This window comes from Malaclemys terrapin, chromosome 10, assembly GCF_027887155.1.
Source record: "Malaclemys terrapin pileata isolate rMalTer1 chromosome 10, rMalTer1.hap1, whole genome shotgun sequence".
Classification (NCBI taxonomy): Eukaryota; Metazoa; Chordata; order Testudines; family Emydidae; genus Malaclemys; species Malaclemys terrapin.
This window is the reverse complement of record NC_071514.1, coordinates 45,556,676-45,582,042: the sequence shown is the minus strand read 5'-3', so window position 1 is coordinate 45,582,042 and position 25,367 is coordinate 45,556,676. Positions and strand designations below refer to the sequence as shown.

Below are 25,367 nucleotides of genomic sequence, written 5' to 3'. Positions count from 1 at the left end.
TAATGAACACAGATTTTCTACCCTTCCTTCTGTAAGGATGACTGTCCAGTGCTCATTTGAGCAAAGTGGAAAGTGGCAAAGGAAGCTTTGGCATTGAGTGAGCCCTGGAGTAATCTCCAGTGTCTGGAGTCTGTTGCTGGAGCACTTGGCTTGGACTTTGCCTGGATTAACAGTTCACTGCAATCACATAGCAGGCCACGTGTGACATAATTAGCAGGCTAGAAAGGGAATGGCTCTTAAAGGTGGTGGTCACTGCAGTACACCAACCCATCTGCTAAGTGAAGGTTCAGCTCAGGCAGTCCATTGATCCATTCTAATCTCTCAAGGTATTCTAGAGCAACAGGCTGCAGTGGCAAAACTGGCAAACTGATGGCAACAGAATTATTTATAAACAAATACATGCCAGCATGGTGTGTTCCGGTGGAAAGGCCCCATTCTGGGTACATAGTTCCGACGCTTATCCATGACCTCCTGTGGAATGTAGGCTTATGGGTAGGATGGATTGGAGAACCCCAAGATAAAGGAGAGATTCCAGTATCTGCAAGCCCTTCTATACTGCAGGTACCACCCCATGTGAGAGTGAGAAGTCTCTAAATCAGGGGTCGGCAACCTTTCAGAAGGGGTGTGCAGAGTCTTCATTTATTCACTCTAATTTAAGGTTTCGCATGCCAGTAATACATTTTTAACGTTTTTAGAAGGTCTCTTTCTATAAGTCTATAATATATAACTAAACTATTGTTGTATGTAAAGTAAATAAGGTTTTTTAAATGTTTAAGAAGCTTCATTTAAAATTAATTTAAAATGCAGAGCCCCCCGGACCGGTGGCCAGTGTGAGTGCCACTGAAAATCAGCTTGCGTGCCGCCTTTGGCACGCGTGCCATAGGCTGCCTACCCCTGCTCTAAATCATGTCTGTTTAATGGGGTGGTTAGACTTCTCTTCACTTCTTTTTCTAAGCCCATCCCTATTATCGTGTAAAAAGTCCGCACTTAGGTGGCAGGAGCCTGAACAGCAGCCAGGTTCCTATATCTCGGTCTCAGGTCAAATCCAAGATCTTGCTTCAAGCCTTGGGAAATTTGCTTTTGAGCTACCTTGGCATGACTTTGAACTCCTGCAAATTAGAGTTCAAAGAAGACTAAATCCATTCAGAATCCTCAATTATAGATGCTCCACCAGGTGGGAGACTATTCTGAGAACTTGTAAATCTGTCCCTAAATATGAAAGCCCCTGCAGGACAACTGGAATTGATTTGTGTGTGATTCTGCTGCAGTTGAGATCAGTGGAGGAACTTCAGCCTTAGAAGTCTCTTCCCTTAATAGGGAAAGGGCCTAGTCAGAAGATGATTGTTGTGACTGTAAGTAGTTCTCAACACTGTGTCCCATCCATCCATCCACCCTACCCCCAGTCTTTACAGCCTGAACTTTTTAACCGGGGCAGATGTGGGAGTTTATTATTTTATGTGATTTACATTTTGTAAGTTGGACTTGGCTTGGAAGGGCAGGTGCCCACTTCTTTGTGCATTTTATAATTTAAATATCTGTTCAAGCTCTCTGAGCTTGAAATAATCACTTTTGAAAGGAATGGTTTGTAAATGCAGAACTTCTGTTTGTGTTTTGTAGCTATTCCTGAGATCACTGTCCACAAGCGAAGTGAGAACAAAAATGAAGGGCAGGAGGCAGTCATGTATTGCAAGTCTGTGGGCTTCCCCCACCCCGACTGGGTGTGGCGCAAGAAGGTCAATGGAGTATTTGCGGTGAGTGAGAGCCATAATGTCAGTATGCAGGCCTGAATTAACCTGCTGAAACTTCTGATAGGAGAGAGAACTGGAATCCTTATTTGTTCCCAGTGTTGGGCACTCTAATGCCTTGTAACTTCTTTGAAAACCTGACTGGGGGGGAAGAGGGAGGAGTGTCTGTTTGAATCTGTACTGAACTGGAGCTGAAATGATTTGCTTAATAATGAAATAAGTAATTCTGCTTACCTTTAAAGTTAGTAGCTGAAATATTGATAGCTTTCTAAAATGGTCTCCTTTGTGTATATCACTGGTCCCCAACCTTTCTGTTATGCAATAGCATATTCATGTTCCCAGAAGACTGTGGCGGGCGCTGGACGACCAGCTGCCAAAATGCCGCCGAGAAGCGGCGGCATCGAGAAGTGCCGGTGTCGAAATGCTGCTGAGAAGCAGAGGCATTTCGGTGGCAACACTTCTTGGCGGCATTTCGGCAGCTGGTTGTCTGGCAGCCACACTCCTCAGCGGCAGGTTGTCTGGCGGAAGCGCTCCCTTGTCAGTAGGCGGGCGCACATAAATGCCCCGGTGGGCGTTATGGCGCCAGCGGGCACCGCGTTGGGGACCACTGGTCTATAGCCTCCATTCCTATGCAAGCAAAGCTGCTTGTTACACTGCTCCTGGGTGTGACCACTAAGTGAACTGCCAAGAACATGGAAGCATGGTGTAATTTGCAGTGGGCAACTTGAACAGGACACATTCTGAAAGTCCCTTCCAATCTGTGTTTAATGGGCAAGAATACCAATTAAAAAAAAAAACAAAAAACCAACAACTCATCAGCATTTTATCATTTGCTTTCATTTTAAGCAGGTTCTCCAGATACCCTGGAAATCCAATTTTCCAATTATACCATGTAAAGAAATGACCCTTGGCATTCATATGTGTGACAGAAACTACAGCTAAGCTTATTCACATCTATATTAGAATGCAAGATTAATGTTGATATCACTGGCTTCTTTAATTTTATGCACATTCTGTGCTATTGTAGTATAGTGCATTTTATTGCAGTGGTGGTGATAAAAGCAATAACACAAGCCATTCCATGGTGGGTAAAGCATCTCAGCCAAAACAGTGCAAAATGGCTCTGTTCTCCCATGATATCTACTAATAGAGATTGATTTTCTTATTATGAAGCTGATTCATTAAGTTCACTGTGAGGGTGGCAGTAAGAGCTTTGGCAATCATATTTTCCATGTGGATACTTGTCTCTTGGGCAAAAGATTTAACAAGTGGTTGAAATTGTAGATTGTCCTGGCTTTTACACATTGCTTGTGAGTCAGAAACATGCTTATAAGTAGAGAAAATATCACGATATACCTATCATGGAATACATTTGTTCTTTTAAGTGAAAATTTCCCAACTCTCTCTTTGATGGGGAAAGCCACATTAATTATTTCTTAGGAAAACCAAAAATGGATATATCAAGTCCAAGCTGGACCTGGTGCAAGCAAATCTGATGCACCTCAATCCTAACCTACAGAGTTTCTTGTATTTCCAGTCCTGGGTCCCTTTCCCCCACAACTCTACCCTGACACCTTTGACCCTAACCTGCAGTTCTTCCAGTGTTTGCAGATTCCGCAGCTGACTTTGCAATGGGGACAGAGTCCCCCTATGGGCTAGATTGAGACAATACTCACTTTGCTTGTGACCTAAGGGCTAGTCTAAAGCGGCAGCGCTTTAACGTGCCTAGTGTGGTCGCAGCGCTGGGAGAGAGCTCTCCCAGTGCTCTAAAAAAACCACCTCCACGCTTTACAGCTTTACAGCGTTGAAACTTGCTGTGCTCAGGGGTGTGTTTTTTCACACCCCTGAGCGAGAAAGTTGCAGCACTGTAAATTGCCAGTGTAGACAAGCCCTCAGTCGCACATAAACTCAACTCTCTGAAGTAAAAGGCCCATTTCCAAGATGTAATTTTAAGAAACAGCCTTGAATGCGAAAGAGTGAGATCTTTCATCCCTGAAACTGAGAGTGGGCTTATGTATACTACCCTTATTTGGAAATTACTTAGAGAATCTGTGTGCTGTGCATTGACTTCAGTTGAATCTGAACCAAAGTAATAGGGTCCATAAATTTGTAAAGTTAGATGGAAGAATGATACCCAGCAATTGCATCATGGAATAAAAACTCTTTTACATAGTCCAATCTTATGAGTCCAGCCATCCAGCTGGGATACTCTCAGAAGTGACTTGATAAAAATGGCATGGAAAAAATTTGCAGCCTCACATGACTTTCAGATCAAAATGTGTTTTACCTGCTAGCCCTGCAAATATACCTTCAGAAATTACTACTGATGATGTGAAGTTTAGCTCCATCTGTGCAAGCTTATTGCTTAGAGTTGACGATTGGGACTTGACAATTCCACTGATACACAAGCCAGAAAAGCATTCTGTTTACATGATCATGGCTGTGTTGGTGTTGCATGTCTGACAGTAGAAAAAAGGAGTGAAAAAAAGGTAAATTTTGTCATTGCAATGAGCAAGTCTGCTGATTTAAGGTGCCATTTTTATATTCCTTTCAGAGCAGAACTGTATTTTAAGAGACTGGAGACAGACTTTAGCTTTGTAAATATTTTGGAGCTTTTTAGACTGAACACTTAAAACATTAGACTGTTGAATACTCTGAAGTAACCAGCCTCTTCGCTTTTACAAGAATCTCTTTAAATTTTCCCACCTTGCACAGTAACTGAAGGGAAACTGTATGTCTACACTGCAACGGTGTGTGTGTGTGTGTGTGTGTGTGAGAGGAGGGGGAAAAACACCTGCGACAGTGAGTCTCACTGACTGAGGCTTGCATTATAAGGGCTAAAATAGCAGTGTGGATGTTCCCTCTGGAGCCTGGGCTCTGAGACCCCTCCACCTTGTCAGATTTCAGGGTCTGGGTTGCAGTCCGAGCAAGAATGTCTACACTGCTATTTTTAACCCTGTAGCACAAGAATGAGTCAGTTGACCTGGGCTCTGAGACTTGCTGCCACAGGTTTTTCTTTGCAGTATAGACATACCCTAACAGCTTATCACCTGGGCTTACTCAAAGTTCCCATCCCCCTCTGTTCCCTTTCTGCTTTTTACAGGAAATCAACAACTCCTCTGGCCGATTCTTCATTACAAATAAAGACAATTACACGGAGCTGAGTATCACAAACCTCCAGATAAGTGAGGATCCCGGCGAGTATGAGTGCAATGCAACCAATCCAATTGGCTCTGCCTCTGCCACCACCATTCTGCGAGTGCGCAGCCACTTGGCCCCTCTCTGGCCCTTCTTGGGGATATTGGCAGAGATTATCATCCTTATTGTTATCATAGTGGTTTATGAGAAGAGGAAGCGGCCAGATGAAGTCCCAGACGGTAAGAGTGTTCTCAGAGCCACCTGTAAAACTTATGGAACCAGGTCATTGAGAGAAAATAAGCACCACAGTCCAAGAAGAGTTCTCAGAAGTTCTCATTTCAGCAGCTGTTCTCTCTCCAACTATTAGGCCCTTCACAGTAGCTCTGCAGAATCTGTACATTAATTCCTAGCTTTGCTTGTCCCTGATTCCTCATGCTATAGTTGGACAGTTATTACTGGATCTTTGAAACATTCATTGTAAAACTGGTAGTGGTTCCATGGTTCCATCTCTCTTCCCTGCTATAGCTCTTAGATCTGACACTTAGTCATGCAGCATAGGAGAATAAACTGACACACACACACACACACACACACACCCCGTGTCCCTCTTAATGTGTCCTCCTAAATCTGGCAAGCTGTGTTGGATTGAGCAACATTCAGGGATAGGTTTTCATGTCACATTATAGGGATCTTAATTTTGACTTCAAATGATCAGAAGGAGACAATGATTTCATTGTTCTTATAGTCATTCATCAGTTATTTGATATTTAAATAAGACTCTGGTCTCGTAATACGCGTTTTGCATCCTGGTCTCTGCTGAAAGCATCAGTAATGTTTTTAACTGTGTGTTTTATGTAATTGAGGTTACATAATGTAGTTAAGGAATGTTGTGGAGATTTTAGTCTAGCTGTATCCATTGGGTTAAATTCCAAGTTGAAAGGAGCTAGGTTATCTGCCTTCCATGCTGGTGGTAGGATTCATTAGTTAATGTGTGTACAGTGTTTAGAAAAAGTAGAGTTTTTATTTTATCCTTATTTGAGCTCTTTGCACTATATCTTCCTCTCTTTAAGGAAGAGGGACAGTTTCGGAGGAGAAACTGGTTTATGAAAGAGACAGACTGGTGAACAGACTTTAATGTAACAACTAGTTGCTTACAATGTTGTCTGTCAAAAGCCTACCTAAGGAGTCCTAGTGAGGAACTTATTGCTCACTATAAGGATGTGATGTTTTCAAGTAATGGATCAGGTGAAGCGCGTGCAGCAGGGAGTGACCATATCCATATCATAATTCACTATCATTTTATAATACTGGAGAATCCTTCTCATGTATCAGACAGGTACCACGGTGCTCCAGTGTGTACCATAGCTTATGCAACAATAACTACTGTAGCTGAGGCAGTACGACAGATTGATTATTCAGCAGTCTTCAAACATTCACCTATTGGGATGAAAATTTCTGAACCCAACAGTGAACTTCTTTGCAAAGTTTGAGCGAAAACAGCTCTACCATTTCTGAGTAATACCTTGGAGAACAGAAAGTCTTCATTAAAAAGAATTTTTTTAATAAACAGCCTCATATCAAAACAGCAGAGGCTTGTAAGTTTCAATCTGACATGGAGCAATGCATACCCTGGGTTCTGAGAAAATCTGCTTTGGTTCAGCCAAGTTATGTGAATGTAAAAAATGCCTACAAAGCATGCACAGAGACTTTGTCCCTAGGTGCATTTCTAACAAGCTTAGCCAAGTGGTGCACAGTGATGCATACTCACTGTAGTGATGGGTGGCAGTATAAAACTCTAAACTAGTCCCAAGGTGGCTCTCAACCAGCCCACAAAACTTTACATGTGCCGATAAACTTAATTTTTAAAAAAACTTCTCCTCTTTACTAGTCTTTTTCTTTGTTTACAAACCCCTCTTTGCTTAGCAGAATATGCACTAGGCTGGGAGCCAGAACAGCCTGTGTTATAGTACCACCTTTTCCATTGGTGGCTCTTCAGAATTCATTGCACTTTTCTACCCTTTATCTAGTGAGGGCTGATCAGAGGTTACAGCAGAATCTTAACACTTGCAATTTGTCATGGAAAACAGTCCTTACTAAGGAGCAGTGCATGGACTTATTACAGAGGAAACTGGTGTTCATTTGGTCAAGTTCCAAGCATTTGTAATGACATTATCTTAAACTCATTAAGTGTGCACCTAAAATATGAAGTGTTCTCATTTGGTTTGGCCACTCTTCTCAAATCCCCAAGATCATCTCCTCCAGTAGACATTCTGGTAATGATAAGTCAAAGAGTTGAGATAACTGAATTTGCTTGTTTTGTTTGCTATTCTGAAGGCAGCTAAGCTCAAGGCCCCCAAGATGCTTCTCTTCTCCTCCCTCTTCCCACTTCCTTTTCTAGGGGAGGAAATTAAATGTAAATGTCTCCATGTGTGTGCCATTAAGGTTACCTGGATAAAGGAAATCCATGAGCTTGAAATCCACTCAACTTCAAAAATAGTTAGTTCTGGGTCAGATGTGTGTCCTGGAGTCCCCTGGCTATTCCTGTGCTTTTACAATTGCACCATAAAGTTTTTCTCTGCTGCTATTGTGGAAAAGCCCCTCACAAGCAGAGGAAAGTGACTGTACAGACAGTGCTGTCAAATGCATAATAAAGAAAATGAAAAATCTGGAGAAGTCACTGATGATTGAGCTTTCAGTTACATTAAGCAAAACATTCCAAGGAGAAGCAATTTTTAAATTGACTGCCCCTTTGAACACTAAAGTCATGAAATGCCAAAGTTAAGGGTGAACATTAACTGTGCCTTTGTGTGTGCCATTTGCATTGAACTTTCAATTACATCTAAAACCCATGTAGTACTATTCTCCTCTCTACACATCAGTCTATGGAAGTGTTAAACAGTGAGCTGTATGTAACTTGCTAAAGAAGTAGTTAATATTAACCCTTGTGTACCATATGCCAGAGCATTGTGTAGCATTTCATTAATGCATCTTGTTCTAAATAACATTAATTATATTAAAAGCTGGAAACACAACTGTGATCCATAATCTTCACTGGCTATCAGTTAACTTCCTTGGGTCTGTTTTAAGGTGTTCATTTTGATCTATGAAGTCCTAAATGACTTGGTTCCTGGCTCCCCATATAATACTACTGCAGCTGTAATCAGTGGAGGTGCTTAAGCTATCTATCAGTCCTTCCTGGCTTACCGAAGAGGAGGATTAGTGGCACGGAGTCCTCAGTGAGGGCCTTTGACTCTGGGATTTACTCTCACCCCAAGATCTACCAAAAATCTTTCCACAGACTCTACAAGCTACCTCCTTCTTTAGCTTTGGCTATTTTATTCCAGGGTGGAGTGACTGGAGTCACATTCCTAACAGAGATTTTGCTGTGGAGTGACAAGTAGGAGAGGCAGTCAGGAGGTCACTCCATTCAAGTGTTATGGCCACTTGTGTCTTAATTTGAGAACTGTATGCTCATAGGTCATCAAGATCTATCCAAATAATTTAGTCTACTCCAGGCTACCTACTTTAGCTTATCAAGTGGCTGCTAGTAGTAAACAGTCTGAGTGACACAGCACACAGCATTTTTATCTATAGCCTAACCTTCTGGTATACTCTATCCCAGTTCAGAGTCCCCTGAAGGTAGGCTTTGGGGGAGGAGGGGAGATCTGAGTCCAGTCGCCTCTTCTTTTAAAGATCCCCAAGGCTTTTTAGTAACCCGATGGACTGTCTCTGTAAGAAGATCTCAGGAATGTGAATTTCTCTCCATAATACATCTCTGCGACTGAATGCAAATGAGACCTCTCATAATCTTTATCAGGGAGAAAGAAACATCTTTTTTTTTTTCTCCGCTAGAATATTTCCAGTTACATAGAAACTCAACAGTGCCAAATTCAAGCAACTTTCTTTTTATAAGGCACAAACCCTGCCAAACAGCTGGAGCAGGATTACTTCAATGTCTTGAATGCTCCTACTACTTCAAAAAGGGTATATCATAAACTCCCTCCCTCTCATTACCCCCAGCCCAGTGTCATCTTTCAGAAATAAGCATCCTCTTCCCAGACCATAGGAGTAAAAGAGTTTACTTGATATTTAGTTCTTCAGAGGCCTGGAAAGTTATGCCACATTCTGTATCTTAGGAGTCTAAACCAGCTTGTGAAACAGCATACATTCAAGATCCCTCAGCTCAACCCTGACTCTGATGGACAAGGAATGGGGGCGGGGAGTATCATTGCTGAAAAGGATGATTTGGTGCTCTTCCCCAGATTGACTACTTGATGAACAAGGAAGACTCACCCCACAGCCTATATTGGTGTTGTTGCCAGGATACACACACATGCAGGTGTGTTGCTGGCATAAAAACACACAAAACTCACTACAGTCTTTAACTCTGGCATTTCTTGACCTGAGTTCCTGTCTATTCAGCCTCAGTGCTGCATGAACATAGCGTTTAGCATTTAATTTAATCATGTCTCCCATTCCAAGGAAAAGGGGAAGAGAGTAGTGTAAAGCTCCTTTGTTAATATTTCTTTACTGACACACTCATGTTGTTCACCTTTTTGCTTCCTCTCTGTACCAGAAAGAGGAAAACCAGTCTCTGAATCCAGTGAAAACTGTATTCCCAACTGGAAATGTGAATACAGTGTCTGAGTTCTTACAATTTTTGCTGTAGTGCCTTGTTGATTAGGGGTATCCTTTCGCATCCCACAATAAGAGATTCTTTCAGTGAACACTTCAGGAGGGAGAGACTGTGCTTGATCCCCTTCATAATTTTTAAAGAAAAACCTGACCTTGCTTCCCCCATGACACACCAATGCATTTCTTTTTGCAAATAGCTGTCAGGGTTCCTAGGCTCTCATACAGTAGTTGAAAGTGTGCAGCTTTCAACATCAGGAGCTGCTGAAAAGTCACATATCAAGTCCAGGCCCAGGGAGCTGACCCTTCACTGCATGTATGACCAAAAGTTTTCAGTGAGGCAGTGCTGATTCATTTTGCCCAGTACATATGTTGGTTGGTGGGCATTTTACAACGAAAGGAGGCAAATAGTTCTCTCCTCTCTCCCCATGGTAGTTTAAGCTGCTTAATTTTTTGACAGTCATAGAAATCAGCCATTGTGACCTCTGTAATATTTTAAAGGCTTTTAAATGAAGAAAGTTCTTTTACTTTTTAAGAGGGTGTGTTCTTGGGTAAGTAGAAAGTAAAAACTCTTTGGTTACATTCCTACCGAATAATGTAGCAAGTGAACAGTTTTTACTTCCAAATCCATTTTCTACATTCTCTTTAGTTTAAAGCCATGAAATAACTTAGTTATTATAACGTGCCTTCTCTTTCTTCCCTTTTCATTTGTCAGCTTAATCAGAAGTAAACTATTTCCATAAATATTTCTGCTCCAGCAGTGCAGCAGTTGCATTCCATTACCCCACATTTTTTCTAATACTTATTTTTCTTGCTTTTCTATGCTACTGCTATTATTGTAAGTAGTAATTTAAAGAACAAATATGTTTATTTCACTAAAATGGTTTATCTTGTTACAATTTTTTAAATTTTTCTACTACCCTTCATCTTTCTCCCCCACACTTAACCTCACCAAGGAGAGCAAACTGTCCGACACAAACTGTAAGAATGCATAGGAGTTAACTATACCTGCACTTAGGATTACTGTAGCATAGTGACAGCCAAATCGCATCACTTCTCAGGTGGCTTTGGCCTTTAGCTCTGTATAGGTTTGTTAGAGGCTATTGTAGGAATATAATTCATTATATGCCTGATTTGACCACTCTTGGCCATATGTTTTGTTATAAATCTATATTTATGACTACATTCCATTTCAGATTGATTGCTTTTTTGGTACATGAACTCTTCACTAATATGCACGTTTTATGCAGCCCATGAGTCCCTTATCCCATTTTCCTACTGGTCATGCAGCATGATAAAAAAAAAAGCATTAAAACAATTCCTGTTGCAAACTTGGGACTTAGTGGCTGTAAATGTTGCCTCTAAATCTTTGTGTATAACAAAAGGCCTTGACAGTTAATAAGAAGGGTTTTAACTCACATCTCTTCTAAAGCTTGCATATCTCCAGAAAATTACTAGTTTTTAAGAACACAATATCATTCTGCATTTTGGAAGTCATCAAATCATCCTGAATACTGATCATGCTTTTTGGGAATCTGAAGAATAAAATACAAAAACTTAATATTGGATAAATAAAGTCTCTTCTCAATGATAAGTTCTCTCGGAAGTAGAATGTTCAAATTTCTCATCAGATTGTTTTGATTTTATTTCTCTTCCCGGAAAGGCAAAATATTAAACCAGTTTTACACTTAGGTGCTGCCTTTTGTAGCAATTTTACAGAGCTGCTATCAAGTTTTATAAGCAGTTCCATTCTAAAACCAGACTTCCAAGTGGCTTAGACTGGCCATTTTAAAAGAAGGAAAAAAATAAACAAGTACTTGAGTTGAAATTGGTCATAAGCTTGGGTTATGAGTATTTAGCTGAAGTGGGGTAAGGCAGCAGAATTGACTGCTGCCCTGTGACTCTGGTCTATCTGACAAATGTTCATCTCTTATGCTGCTGCTTCTTTCTGAAACTGCGCTTCAGTGAAACATTAAACTGAAGCATCAGCATGAGTTGCATTAGGTAAAGGGATATTCAACAGCAAAGTGGACTTTGAGGGAGAAAAATATTTACTTATGCTGTTAACTTTTTTTTTTATCCACTTCTGAAAATTAGTTCTCAATGATCCCAAGAATAAAAAAAAAAGTTATTCCTATTAGGAAACTAGATACCGAGCACATCAGAAATGTTAAATTTGTTATGTCCATGTTATAGTAGCCTCATAATGGGCCACACTAAGTATTAACCCAGTACAAATAATGGCATTATAGTGTGATTATTCCAAAGGATCCACGTTCTGTGTTCTTAACATACCTCCCTTAAACACACACACACAATAACTGGGTAATATGAGAAATTAAATGAAAAAAATATAATTAATTTAAATGTTGACAGTGACAAGCAAGGAAATTGGAGCTGAATGGTATTAGTTTCTCTGCTCATCTACAGATGACCTCAGCACTGTTAGCCATGTACACTGCAATGTGCAGGAGGTCTAGTTATGTATAGATACTAGAGGTTATAAACTTTTCAATTTCGGAATACACTATTTCAGGGCAATGTTAAGCAGATAATCACTTTACCTACAAGCAAGGTTTGTTGTTAATCTTGCATTATATAAACAATGATTCACTGAATCTGCAGATCCTCCAGATTAAAAAGCAAATTCCTGAAGAGCGAGGGGTGTAGTGCAGTTAGCTTATACAACTGAAGACTGAGTCACAGTATTTCAAGAGCCTGGCACAGTACTGTTCGTCTGCACACATTTGAATGGAATGAAGAGACATGTTCACATCTTCTCTGACCATTGGTTTCAAATACTAGTGAGTTAGAGACAATCAGTTACTAGAGCAGGCCGTCTGGCATGAGGGATTTGGGTTATATTGATATTTATCGGTTACTATGACTTCTTTTTTTTCCCCCCTCAATTGCATCAAACCCTTAAAAAAATGGTGGTAAGTGAGAGATCTGCATGCTTTGGAGTTTGTTAATCTCCGCTTCAGTCTATACGATGCACAGTTCATAATGTTAACACTTTTCTTAAAGTTTCTTCATTCACGTTCACAACTAATTTGGATTTCAGTTTGCTGTTTTTAATCTTTATTTACTCTTAATTTTGTACTTATTTTTCTGTAGTTCTGTCCCCACCCTGATTTTTTCATTAGGGTTCTGGACCTTTGTCTGTACTGTATTGTACTGTACTGGGGAAGATTTTGTAGCAGTTAAATGGCTGACCAACAAGCTAGTGACATACAAAGGCATTTTCTTTAATTTGTTTTATATTGAACCTATAGAATCTAGATGGGTGATGGGAGGAAGCTATCAGTCTCCGAGTTTATGCTTAACTGTGACTATTCTTACAGGCACAGCTCCTATAGTTAATTAGATCTTTGCTAAGAACAACACCCACTGGTAGCCTTTGTAAATCAGAAAAATGTTAGTCTAACACAACTATTCATCTGGAATCTGCATCCATGCTACATTTATTTTAGTTAAGATCACAGAATGGTTACCATAACAAGAGATGGCTTGCATCCCATTAGTATAGTTTTATTTTCTGAAGTCTAGCAAAACTCCCAGAGATGTTCATTATATAGTAGTATATATTATAGAAGGCTGAGATGACAAAGTCTTGAAGTAAAATGCTTTCACATGGCATTACTAACCATATTAATCCTTAAAAAAAAACAAAAAACAAACCTAAGGACTCACTGATGTCTGTCCGATTCTATTAAAAGGCTCCCAAATAGTGTGTAGTTTATAGTTTGTAGAGTATGTAGCATCGTATGTTTTGAAATCTTTTAGGAATCAAAGATGTTTGCAGAGGCAGGACTTAGGTTTACTCTACCGTGCTTTGTGTTTCAGTTCCTGGATGTGTCTCTGTATATCTCCACTGTATATACAGCACATTGATGTCTGGTTGTCCTTACTAGTCCTAGTTTTCTCTGTACCTTGTCTTGATATAGTGTATTGTTGCTAGTGATGGACTTCCGTGGACACTGGTGTGTCGCTAGTGTGTTACTTTGGCTGTAAAGCTGTTGGTTTGTGGTTAGTTCTTTATTTTTTTGAAATATTTTTTTGTTCCGGTCACTGTTTGTGCTGGCAGTGGCTTTGCCTATCCGTTGCCTTGAAGGTACAGGTGGAGTAATGTCCTATTTTTGACAGACATTACTCCTAGTGTGTGCTCATGCAGATGCCTACACTGTTAAGACTGTAACTTCCATAACTGCTTCATGTGCACTAAGCCCCCTTGTGGAATCCTGCTGAGAGTTTCTTAAAGGTGTCAGTGAAAAAAATCATTAAACCTTAAAAAAAAAAAAAAAAAAGTTGAGATGCTTAAACCAATTGATTAGCAATTGCTCCCCAACAGTAGTTCTACAAGGAGCACTAACACAACTTTGTGGATTAATTTTTATGACACTAGGTACCCAATTACTACTCTCTATAGTGCAGCCTGAGGGTAAAATAAGGCATTTATAAATCCTAAAGAATAAAATGTTCATGAAAGCATATGTTGAAACATCACAAATTATTGGATTTTTTCAATTTCTAAATGATATAACTTTTTTCTGGTGTTTTTGCGAAGAGACACAGGCAGATCAGTGCTATCAGTCTATTTGTAGCTGAAGCCTGTGGTCTCTAGGGAAGTTGCAACACCATTTAACTTTTCCTGGTGGTTTATGAGAGTCTTATCCTAATACACACATGCACAGTGCTTGCTGCTATGCAAGGGACTGCACTTGTTTACAATGTCACGTTAAAATATTGCAGCTTCCACCTCCCCCAAAACTGGTTCAACGTGATTAGATATCTGGAAAAATGGAATATGAAATGGGTTGTATAATCCTTGGGGGGAAAAGAGATGGTATATACCTTTTGCGTATATACTGCTACTTGCCCATCAAGAGTTGATGAATGTGTATTTAAAAAAAAAAGTTAATGCAAGAAAACAAACAGCAGGATTTTACAACTGAAATGTTGGTTTGTCTTCTCATCTAATTTATAAGATTGAACCACTGGAACTTGGGGACAAGATGAGTATGACCATGTTGCAACATTCTGTCCGCTACAGTTGCAGTTCTTCATGACGAGCATTCAAAGTGTTAACTCAAACCATTGAAACAACATACTTGCCATTAAAACTTGAATCCAGAAAAATAACTTCATGAACCTTTGCACTACCAAGTGGAATGGCCTTTAATGCATAGATAGATCAATTTGCTGTTCACTGTCCAGCTAGGGTTTAATACAGAACCTGACTCCACTCTCTTTCCTTCCTTTGTTTTTCATTGAATCACAATGGAACTCTTGCTGCAGACGACGAACCAGCTGGGCCAATGTAAGTACTTTTATCTGAATTTATAAAGATAGTTTTATCTAGTTCAGTCACTATTACTGAATTTGTAGCTTAAAATTGCTTAGTGGAAGAGCTTGGTGGCTTACAGGATTTTGTAGTGCATGAAACCTAGGGCACGTCTTCACTACCCGCCGGATCGGCGGGTAGCAGTCGATCTATTGGGGATCGACTTATCGCATCTAGTGAAGACGCGATAAAATCAATCCCGATGGCTCTACCGTTGACTCCGGAAATCCACCGCGGCAAGAGGCGGAAGTGGAGTCGATGGTGGTGCGGCAGCGGTCGACTCGTCGCCGTCCTCACAGCCAGGTAAGTCGACCTAAAATACGCAACTTCAGCTACGCTTCAGCTTCACGTAGCTGAAGTTGCGTATCTTAGGTCGACCGCCGCCCGTAGCGTAGACCTAGCCCTAGATTTAGGCTTGATAGCAATTACTATTTGTATTGTAGCACTCGGTTTCTAATGGGGATTGGAGTATTGTGCTAGATGGTATTAAGCAAATAAGAAAATACTTTCTGCCCCAAAGAGCCTGTGGGTTAAGGCCACCTACTTTGGTTTTCCTTCCCAGGCCAGGAAGAGCAATACAAATTCAGATGGATGTGAGAGGTATGAAGGGCTTAGTCACAGAGCTGGACAAATATAGCAAAAATATTTGCAAATATCCTTACTAATAAAACCTGCTGATTTTCACTGGTATTTGTGCCCCCAAACCTTTTTACTTGCTTATTCTTGACCATTTGGGTGAAGGAGATTATATTTGCAAGAACTTTCCTGCAAAAGCAAGTGTTGTGAAAATCAGTGGAAGCAAATATTGACAAGATTATTCAAGACAGAAGAGCTCTCCTGGCCCTTACCTTGAATGACTTAGAGAGACATGGTGGGTGAGGTAATGTGAGCTGAGGGGTGAAAACATTATCTTTTATTAGACCAACTTCTGTTGGTGAGAAACAAGCTTGTGCGCTCTGTGTAAGCTCGAAAGCTTGTCTCTCTCACCAACAGAAGCTGGTCCAATAAAAGATTTTAACTCACACACTTTGTCTCTGTAATATCCCGGGACTAGCATGGCTACAACACTGCATATTGTGAGTGACTTGTCTCTTAACCGTGCTGTTGTTATGTTTCCACCAATTTTGATGCGACTTTTTTCCCCTCTCAAGGAAAAGCAATTCTACAAACAATCACAAAGATAAAAACTTACGCCAGAGAAACACAAATTAAAAATAATGCGTATAATGTAAGTATGACTTTTTAGATGTTTAAGAAATATTCTTACTATTTAAGCATTTCTGTTCTTTCATTAAGGTGAACTAAAAATGTAAGGAATAATCAAAAAATAATACTGATCGAACAAGCCATGTGTAGGTATTTCAGTGACTTGCAAAGTTATTTGAAACTGTTCTGAATAAAGCATCATTTCTATTGAACTCTTCCATACACTACTTGTGTAGTGTATCTTTTTCAGGATTTTTATAAAAGATCCCTGCCATAATAGCCTAGGCTCAGTAGTTAGTGCATATTCACACAACTCTAGTCAATTTCTAACATGATTCTTACCTGTGCAACACTGACGGCTTCAGCAGCAAAGGAAGCGCGCACACACACTCACTCACTCACTCTCACTCTCTCTTTTATACCATAAAAGTAAATTTCCTTGCTGGGTGTGGCGGTTCCAGGATATGGTATGAAACTGATGTTTTTAGGTTGAAACAATAGGCAAGCCTTTATCATAATAGCAAATCTGACAGCAGTTTTATTATGTGCATTATGGCATACTGTAATCAGTGTGGCATTAATCATTGACTAATATCTTTGTTCTCAATTCTTTTTTTTTCCATAGAGCTTTAAGTTTCTGAGAGACTGATGGCAATATAACCTGCTAAAATAATGGTTGGAACTCTTGGTTCTAGAACTCCAGTTCTATTTGATTTTTCCTTTCAAGTGAGCAACAATATGACTGTCTAAAAAAGCATGCCTTATTTAGCCTGTCCTGTAAGGATGACATACCCAGACACATTTTAACAATGCTTCAGTGTAGAAGGTGTAAACTATTTTGGGCTTGATGTGCTGTGAATGTTGCTTTTTTCCCTTAAGGTATTTAAACATTAGAAGTAAAGTCAAAACATGCATGCGCCATTTTTTACTTTCTTAATGTAGCTGTTAAATTGGCAAAGCTCTAAAATGCACTGCTGCCATCTAGTGATAACTTTTTGTAAAGTACAGCAAAACCTAAAAATATATACAATATATATTTATATTTTTTGGGAAGAGGAAAACCAAAATACAATAAGTGTTTCATTTTTAAGCTGCTGATATTCATTCCTTATATTGTATGTCTGAGAGATGAGAGAATTATACTGTTCTGGTACTTAAAGAGGAGTAATATAAATTGAAATTATTTTAAGGGCTTAACCTATATAGAAAGATTTGGGTGTCCTATAATCAGACTTTAAAAGCTGGAACAGTCCAACAAAGGGTGATGAATTGTAGTACAAACTTCAGTTTATATATATATATATATATATATATATATATATATATATATATATATATATATATATATATAAGATTGCTTTTTAAGTGATTGTTTTGTTTTGTTAAGTCATGTAAATTCTCAAATCCTTTTGCACTGATGTGTTCAACATATTCTTGTACATTCAATTCAGGCAACTTTTATAATTTACTTTTTTTGTTTTAAATGATGTTGAAATGTTACAGCATGGTGATATTCTATGCAACTAGTAATACTCTTCAGTTTGACACTGTAATTTCTCATGTTCATTTAAAGATTGATTGTAGAATTACAGACCTAACAGGGTTCTCATGCCGTGCATAACTGTAGATGCATGAACTTGTGTTCTGTGTATTTGTTGAAGTGCAATGATGTATAAAAAGTGGATTCACCTGTTTTTAAAAATAAAACACTGACCAAAAAAAACCCAGACTTTCTCAAATTTGTATCCACTCTACTTGTTATTACCTGAAATACTGTATTAACATTTCCTCAACCTTCTGTCAGTTTTTTCAACTCCGTCTCAACTTCTTCCACAAATGCTGGGAAGTTCTGATCCATGAGACATAGGCGAATAAAAGGCCCTAATTCTTCAGCATGCCACACGGAATGCTGATATGCAAGGGGGAGCTCAAATGTTGATGATTTCAGCACAGACTGCAAAAGCAAAGGCAAAGGTAGTTTTCAGCACAGACTACAAAAACAAAGGCAAAGGTGATTATATTTAAGGTGCATTTCATCGTCAGTGCAATTGAGTGTGTTTTTGAAAGTAGCATTCATGGCATTCGTGGGTTCACAGAAATGCTTGTTTTACTACACATGCACACTAAAAATCTACATGGCACCTGTTCATTACAAATATGACAGTCCAACTAGGTCAGATCTTCCTTGTATGTTAATTGCTAACATGTTAAAAAAGACAAATCTACAGTTTTTGCTTGCTATGGTCTAACATCTAAATACTAGGCTGTTTCAGATGTAGTCACCGTTTTAAAATATTTTCCAAACAATAGCATTTATTTGACCTTTGCACACAAGAAAAGATATCTGCACCCTTTTCCTTCATGGAAAGTCTTTCTCTGACCTCTTTCCAATCTCTTTCCCTAAGTCAGGAACTCAAAAATTAGGAAATGCCAGTTTTACAATTGCAACCTTATTTCCACCACCGTATGTCCATCCTGTACATTGAATGAGGCAAGGATTCTATTCTTATCTGTTGCAGAGCTTGCCAGGCCAATTTGCGGCAGCCTCATCAGCAAAGTGCACAGCCTTCAGACCACTATCAAATCTGGTCAGAGGGTAGTCATCAGTGAGGTGTGACATAGTGTGTCTTTGGCCCTAGTTGCATGTGGGGATCCTCACACTAGCCCTAACTGTGAAGGCTGGCTGCACGTTGACCCTGGCTCCTTTGAAATCGATTCAGAAGTGCCTGTGAGCAGCGTAGTCAGGTCCATTGTAAGAGACTGGTTTCTGATATCAGTTGCAGACCATTCTACATCGATGTTGCAGAAAAATCGGGGCAGGACAAATGGGCCCACAAACAGGTGCCTCCATGACTAGTGCACACCTGGATGGTCAAAGAGGTTGGTGTATACTAGTAGGCTCAGGTTTGCCCTGATCTTCTCAATCATTCTGGCTGCAGCATCCTCACAACAGATATCTGGGAGTGATGTTGCTTAACACAGGGAGCCACAGTACTGATGTGGGTAGAATCGTCCCAGTTATGATGCGCAGGGTTGAGTGTAGTTGTGTGTCAGCCAATGTGAGATGAATGGAGCCAGAGTGGAGCACAGCATTCTGCTGCAGAGTGACAGAGGGCTAATATGGATGATCAGAGTTTAAGTGTTTGCTCCCTATAAAGTGCCAGCCAATTTGCTTAGAAGGCTGTTATGCATCCTCACCTTAGCAGCAGTTTTCCTTAGAGGTTAAGATACGTGAGACATCTATCTAGGTTTACTTTGAGGTTGAGTGAGTGGGATTCATGTTTCAAGTGATGTTCACTGAGAAAGATATTTAGTTCCTGGCCTGCTCTGGTGGTGTAAACATGGAATACACTCAAAACTGTTTTAGTCACACTGGGCTGTAAATGCCACTGACTACAATATTGTCCATCTTAAGTCAGCATTTAGGACATCTTAGAGTTCTGGGAATGACCTTGCTTGGATGCCTAAGCAAATGCTGTCATCTGCATACAGGAGCACGCAGTACTGGGTTAGTGGAATGCCATTCGTGTACAGGTTGAAAAGCATTGGTGCCAGCACAGAGCCTTGAGGTAGGACCGTTGGTTTGTCTTTTCCATGTGGTAACTCTGTCTCCCATGTGCATTTGGAAACATCTGCTGCAGAAGAGGTACCCCTTTCAGGAGTCTGATTTGTCTTGCATACCCCCAAGTTACATCTCACTTAAAAACTACTTGCTTACAAAATCAGGCATAAAAACACAAAAGTGTCACAGCACACTGACAGAAAAAATTGTTTACCTCCTCATTTTTACCATATAAATATTGTACAGTGTATGGTATATAGAGCAGTATAAACAAGTCATTGTCTGTATAAAATTTTAGTTTGTACTGACTTCGCTATTGCTTTTTATGTAGCCTGTTGTAAAACTAGGCAAATATCTAGATGCACTGATGTACCCCTTGGAAAACCGCTGTATAACCCAAGGGGAACGTATACTCCTGGTTGATAACCACTGTGCCAGACCATGTCATATACTGCTGTCAGGTCCAGAAATATAGCTCCCGTCTCCAGGATTTTCTGAAAATCGTTTTTGATAAAAGCAGCAAAGAGTCCTGTGCTGCTTTTGCAGATCCAGACTAACGTGGCTACCCCTTTGATTTTTGATTAATGTTTTCAAAGCTAGCACTTGATCACAGGTACTTCAAACTCTCAGAAAACTTGCTTGCTTGACACAGAGTATTGACTCCACTAGGAGTCTATGCATTCCAGATTCTATGGGGAAAAAAAGTCTAATTACATGATTCTGTACTATCAGTGCATGTGTACAAGGGTGTAAGATGAAGGCTGCCTGGCAAGCCATAAATCTGGCATTTCCTTGACTCTGCAGCCTAAATATCATCTCAACAGCTTTTTTTTTTTTTTTTTTAAGGTAACTTTTCTTTTAAAAAAGCCTTGCACAAGTTACAACAGTAATAATGCCAAACAAAAAAAATTATATAACATCAATAGGATTTGAACTACACAGCTGGCAGCAGAAGGCAGCTGCTATTCCTGGAAGGGTCCAGAGAGGAAATAATCAGCAACTGGCACTTAGGGTGACCAGACAGCAAGTTTGAAAAATCGGGACAGGGCAGGGGGTAATAGGAGCCTATATTAGAAAAAGACCCCAAACTCGGGACTGTCCCTATAAAATCGGGACATCTGGACACCCTACTGGCACTACATGCTGCACTGGAGGGCACGGGCCCACCTCCCTCCAGCAGGAGATAGGGGCTCCTGTCCCATGTGGTGATGGGGAGAGTGGGGCCGTGTGTCAGGTCTAGGGAGGGGTCAGCTCCCAGGATTCCCTGTGCTGTTACTATTTTGGCAGTGGTGTGACCCCAGCTGTTTTAAAACGTTCATGTTCAATTATTTTGGGATGCTGCCAAAACTTCCTGAGGAACACAAGCCACTGTGGGGGAAATGGCAACTTGAACATTTACATCTCAATCAAATGGGAACAGATTTTCTTGGGGCAAAGAAAAGACACTTCTGTCCCTGGAGCTTTCTAAACTGCAAGTGCCTGTTGCAAACAATACAGGTGCTAGAGCTTTTCAAGTATCTTTTATAATGGATAATATGCAACCTAAATACCAGGGTCACTGCCAGCATCCTCTCTAATGAAGGAAGGATAGGCAGGGGAAAAAGGGGGGTTGTGTTGTATTATTTATACACCAGGAATGTATACGCTTCTTCTGAGTTCCAGATGGTGGTAAGAGGCAGACCACTTGAAAGTCTGTGTGTGAAGATAAAAGCGTGGAAGTTGGTAGATGAGGCATTTCTAGAACAAATACAGAAATAGCCAAAACCCAAAAGCTGCTAGCCAAGGGGAATTTTACCCCAATAGCTGTTTGACCAGTAATATTGCAAAACACAAAATGACCAGTAAGTTCTTGGAATGTACTGTGGATAACTAGGTTTCAGAAGGTGAGGGAGGAAGCCATTTTATACTTGATTGTGACTAATGGGGAAATTGCCTCCTACCATAAGATTTTCAACCAACTTGGGTGAAAGTGATCATGAAATGATATAATATAATCTAAGAAATGAAGGTGAGAAGACAGAAAAATAAAAAGACAGGCTTCAAAAAAACAGACTTGAATAAACTCAGAACTGGTAGGTAAGGTCCCATAGGAAGAAAATCTAAAGAGAAAAAGGAGTTCGGGAGAGCTGGTAGTTTCCCAAAGAGATATTAAAAGCACAATAGCAATCTATCCTGATGCAAAGAATAATAAGAAGCCTGTATGACTCCATCAGGAGCTCTTTAATAACACTGGTCTACAATTTTTGAGAAGTTGTCTGCTTCAGAGATAAAATGTGCTATTTATTATGTATTTTGATGTGCTGAATTCAAATATGAAAATTAAAACAACTGGCTACTGTTTAAGATATTTAAGTTTTTACATTTTATGTCTATGTATATTGTGTAGATAGTAGAGTTTTAATCATAAATTGTAAACCTAGGTCTTTTCATGTGTTTATGGTTGCTTTACATGATAATATTTCACCTGTCCTGTTTATGTAACACTTTAAAAATCAGCAAAAGGGTTATATAAATAAAATTTATTATGAAACAAAAGGCAAAAAACTATTTTGTACATAGTTTAGTCCTATTCAGTGTCTACTCGGCGCTTCTTGGCTTATCTCTTGTTTTCATTAAATGGAGCATCTCTTGTCACTGTCCAGCAATAGTCTGCAAGCATTGATGGGCTCCATTTGCCCTGATAGCGTTTCTCCATTGTTGCAATATCCTGGTGAAATCGCTCGCCGTGCTCGTCGCTCACTGCTCCGCAGTTCGGTGGGAAAACATCTAGATGAGAGTGCAAAAAATGTATCTTTAGTGACATGTTGCACCCAAGGCTTTGTATGCCTTGAGGAGGTTTTCCACCAACAACCTGTAGTTGTCTGCCTTGTTGTTTCCAAAATTTATTGCCACTAACTGGAAGGCTTTCCATGCCGTCTTTTCCTTGCCACACAGTGCATGGTCAAATGCATCATCTCGAAGAAGTTCACGAATCTGAGGACCAACAAAGACACCTTCCTTTATCTTAGCTTCACTTAACCTTGGAAATTTTCCATGGAGGTACTTGAAAGCTGCTTGTGTTTTGTCAATGGCCTTGACAAAGTTCTTCATCAGACCCAGCTTGATGTGTAAGGGTGGTAACAAAATCTTCCTTGATTCAACAAGTGGTGGATGCTGAACACTTTTCCTCCCAGGCTCCAATGACTGTCGGAGTGGCCAATCTTTCTTGATGTAGTGGGAATCTCTTGCACGACTATCCCATTCGCAGAGAAAACAGCAGTACTTTGTGTATCCAGTCTGCAGACCAAGCAAGAGAGCAACAACCTTCAAATCACCACAAAGCTGCCACTGATGTTGGTCATAGTTTATGCACCTCAAAAGTTGTTTCATGTTGTCATAGGTTTCCTTCATATGGACTGCATGACCAACTGGAATTGATGGCAAAACATTGTCATTATGCAGTAAAACAGCTTTAAGACTCGTCTTCAATGAACAGTCTCCATTCATCTGGATCGTGAACGATGTTGAGGGCTGCCATCACACCATCGATGTTGCAGGCTACAAGATCACCTTCCATGAAGAAGAATGGGACAAGATCCTTTTGATGGTCACGGAACATGGAAACCCTAACATCACCTGCCAGGAGATTCCACTGCTGTAGTCTGGAGCCCAACAGCTCTGCCTTACTCTTGGGTAGTTCCAAATCCCTGACAAGGTCATTCAGTTCACCTTGTGTTAGGAGGTGTGGTTCAGAGGAGGAGGATGGGAGAAAATGTGGGTCCTGTGACATTGATGGTTCAGGACGAGAAGTTTCATCCTCTTCCTCATCTGACTCAAGTGAGAGTGATTCTGGTGCATCAGGAACCGGCAGTCCTTCTCCGTGGGGTTCTGGGCATATAGCTGATGGAATGTTTGGATAATGCACAGTCCACTTTTTCTTCTTTGACACACCTTTCCCAACTGGAGGCACCATGCAGAAGTAACAATTGCTGGTATGATCTATTGGCTCTCTCCAAATCATTGGCACTGCAAAAGGCATAGATTTCCTTTTCCTGTTCAACCACTGGCGAAGATTTGTTGCACAAGTGTTGCAGCATATGTGTGGGGCCCACCTCTTGTCCTGATCTCCAATTTTGCAGCCAAAATAAAGGTGATAGGCTTTCTTAACCATAGTGGTTATACTGCACTTTTGTGATGCAAAAGTCACTTCACCACAAACATAGCAGAAGTTATCTGCACTGTTCACACAAGTTCAAGGCATCTCTGCTCACTTTGATTTTGTAAAGGGATTTCTGTTTAGCCAAACACTGACAAATAAGAGAGCACGACACTATGATTTCTAAAGCTGATATAGGGCAATTTGTTCAGTAGAGTGATGTAAGCTTCATTATGATTGCATCATCCATGATTTCTAGGAATAACATGATGCAATTCATATCATGTATATGCAATACCAGCTTCAGATTGCATCATTCATTGTTTTGCCTAAAAAGCAAGTACTGTCCAAACCCAGTCATAGATTTATTCATAGATCCAGTCAAAGATGTATTTTAGTCATTTCTGGTTTAAATTGAGATCCCTTCCCTTTATAACTCACTTATCCTCCGCCATTCCCAAGTCAAGGGTCGTATATACTGACCCAATAGCATATCTTGAAAACTAGAGCCAGTTAACAATTTTAAGCATCATTTTCGTTCTCAGTGACCCAGAATTAGTAAAGTTTGACTACATTTATTTCAGAAGCGTTTTGGCTGTAGAGCAGTGTAACCTGACAATCAAAAAGGAAACTTACAAAATGTGGAACTATGGGTGAATTGCTAAGAATGAATACAAAAGAACAGCACAAGCATGTAGGGACTAAATTAAAAAGTCTAAGGCACAAAATGAGTTACACCTGCAAGAGACATAAAAGGTAATATGAGGTTCTATAAATATATTAGGCGCCAGAGCCAAAGGAAAGTGCAGATCTACTACTTAATAGGGAAGGACAGCTAATAACAGATGATATCAAGGCAGCTCAAGTGTTTAATGCCTATTTTGCTTCAGTCTCCACTAAAAAGGTTAATTGTGATCAGATGCTTAACACAATAGTAATAACAAGGGGGAAGGATCAGAGCTAAAATAGGGGAAGGAACAGATTAAAGAATATTTATCCTAATGTACTTACAGAACTAGGTGAAGCAATCTTTAAAAAGGGGAACAAAATGGACCTGGGGAATTAGACCAGTCAGCCTAACTCTGATATCTGGAAAGGCATTGGAACAAATCACTAAATTAACAGTTTGTATGGACCTAAAGGATAATAGGGTTATAAGTAATAGCCAACATGATTTTGTCTAGAACCAGTCATGCCAAACCAACCTAATTTCCTTCTTTGACATGATTACTGGCATAGTGGATGGGGGGAAGCAGTAGACATGACATACCTTGATTTTAGAAAGGCTTTTTTGACCCAGACCCACTTGGCATTTTCATAGGCAAACTAGGGAAATGTAGTCTAGATCAGCGGTTCACAAACTATGGGGTAGGCCTCCCACGGGAGGCATGAGCTGTGTGCTTTGTCAGCCCTGAGTGGCTGGAGCTCGTGCAGAAGGACATGCATACCCAGGAGATGGGGATAAAGGGGACAGCCAGAGCCCCACTATGCTCAGGCTCTCCTTCCCCTCCCCCAAAACCCCTCACCTGGAGGCAGTGGGGTGGCAGCAGCAGTGCAGAAGTAAGGGTAGTAATGGGGCGCTAAGTCTGCTGTGAAAAGTGATAT

At 40.2% G+C, this 25,367-nt stretch overlaps 2 protein-coding genes across 2 annotated transcripts in view; one reads left to right on the top strand and one right to left on the bottom strand.

The window, feature by feature from the left end:
• Window positions 1–17,184, top strand: part of NPTN (neuroplastin) — a 53,695-nt gene extending 36,511 nt beyond the window's left edge. Inside the window, exons 4-8 of the mRNA XM_054041557.1 lie at window positions 1,618–1,751; window positions 4,849–5,122; window positions 14,814–14,835; window positions 16,011–16,087; window positions 16,691–17,184. Of these exons, the coding sequence (XP_053897532.1) occupies window positions 1,618–1,751; window positions 4,849–5,122; window positions 14,814–14,835; window positions 16,011–16,071 (491 nt within the window). The 3' untranslated portion in view covers window positions 16,072–16,087; window positions 16,691–17,184. The remainder of the gene's footprint in view (window positions 1–1,617; window positions 1,752–4,848; window positions 5,123–14,813; window positions 14,836–16,010; window positions 16,088–16,690) is intronic.
• Window positions 17,185–17,854: 670 nt separating this feature from the next.
• REC114 (REC114 meiotic recombination protein) overlaps window positions 17,855–25,367 on the bottom strand; it is a 114,359-nt gene continuing 106,846 nt past the window's right edge. The window contains exon 6 of the mRNA XM_054042456.1: window positions 17,855–18,019. Within this exon, the coding sequence (XP_053898431.1) occupies window positions 17,855–18,019 (165 nt within the window). The remainder of the gene's footprint in view (window positions 18,020–25,367) is intronic.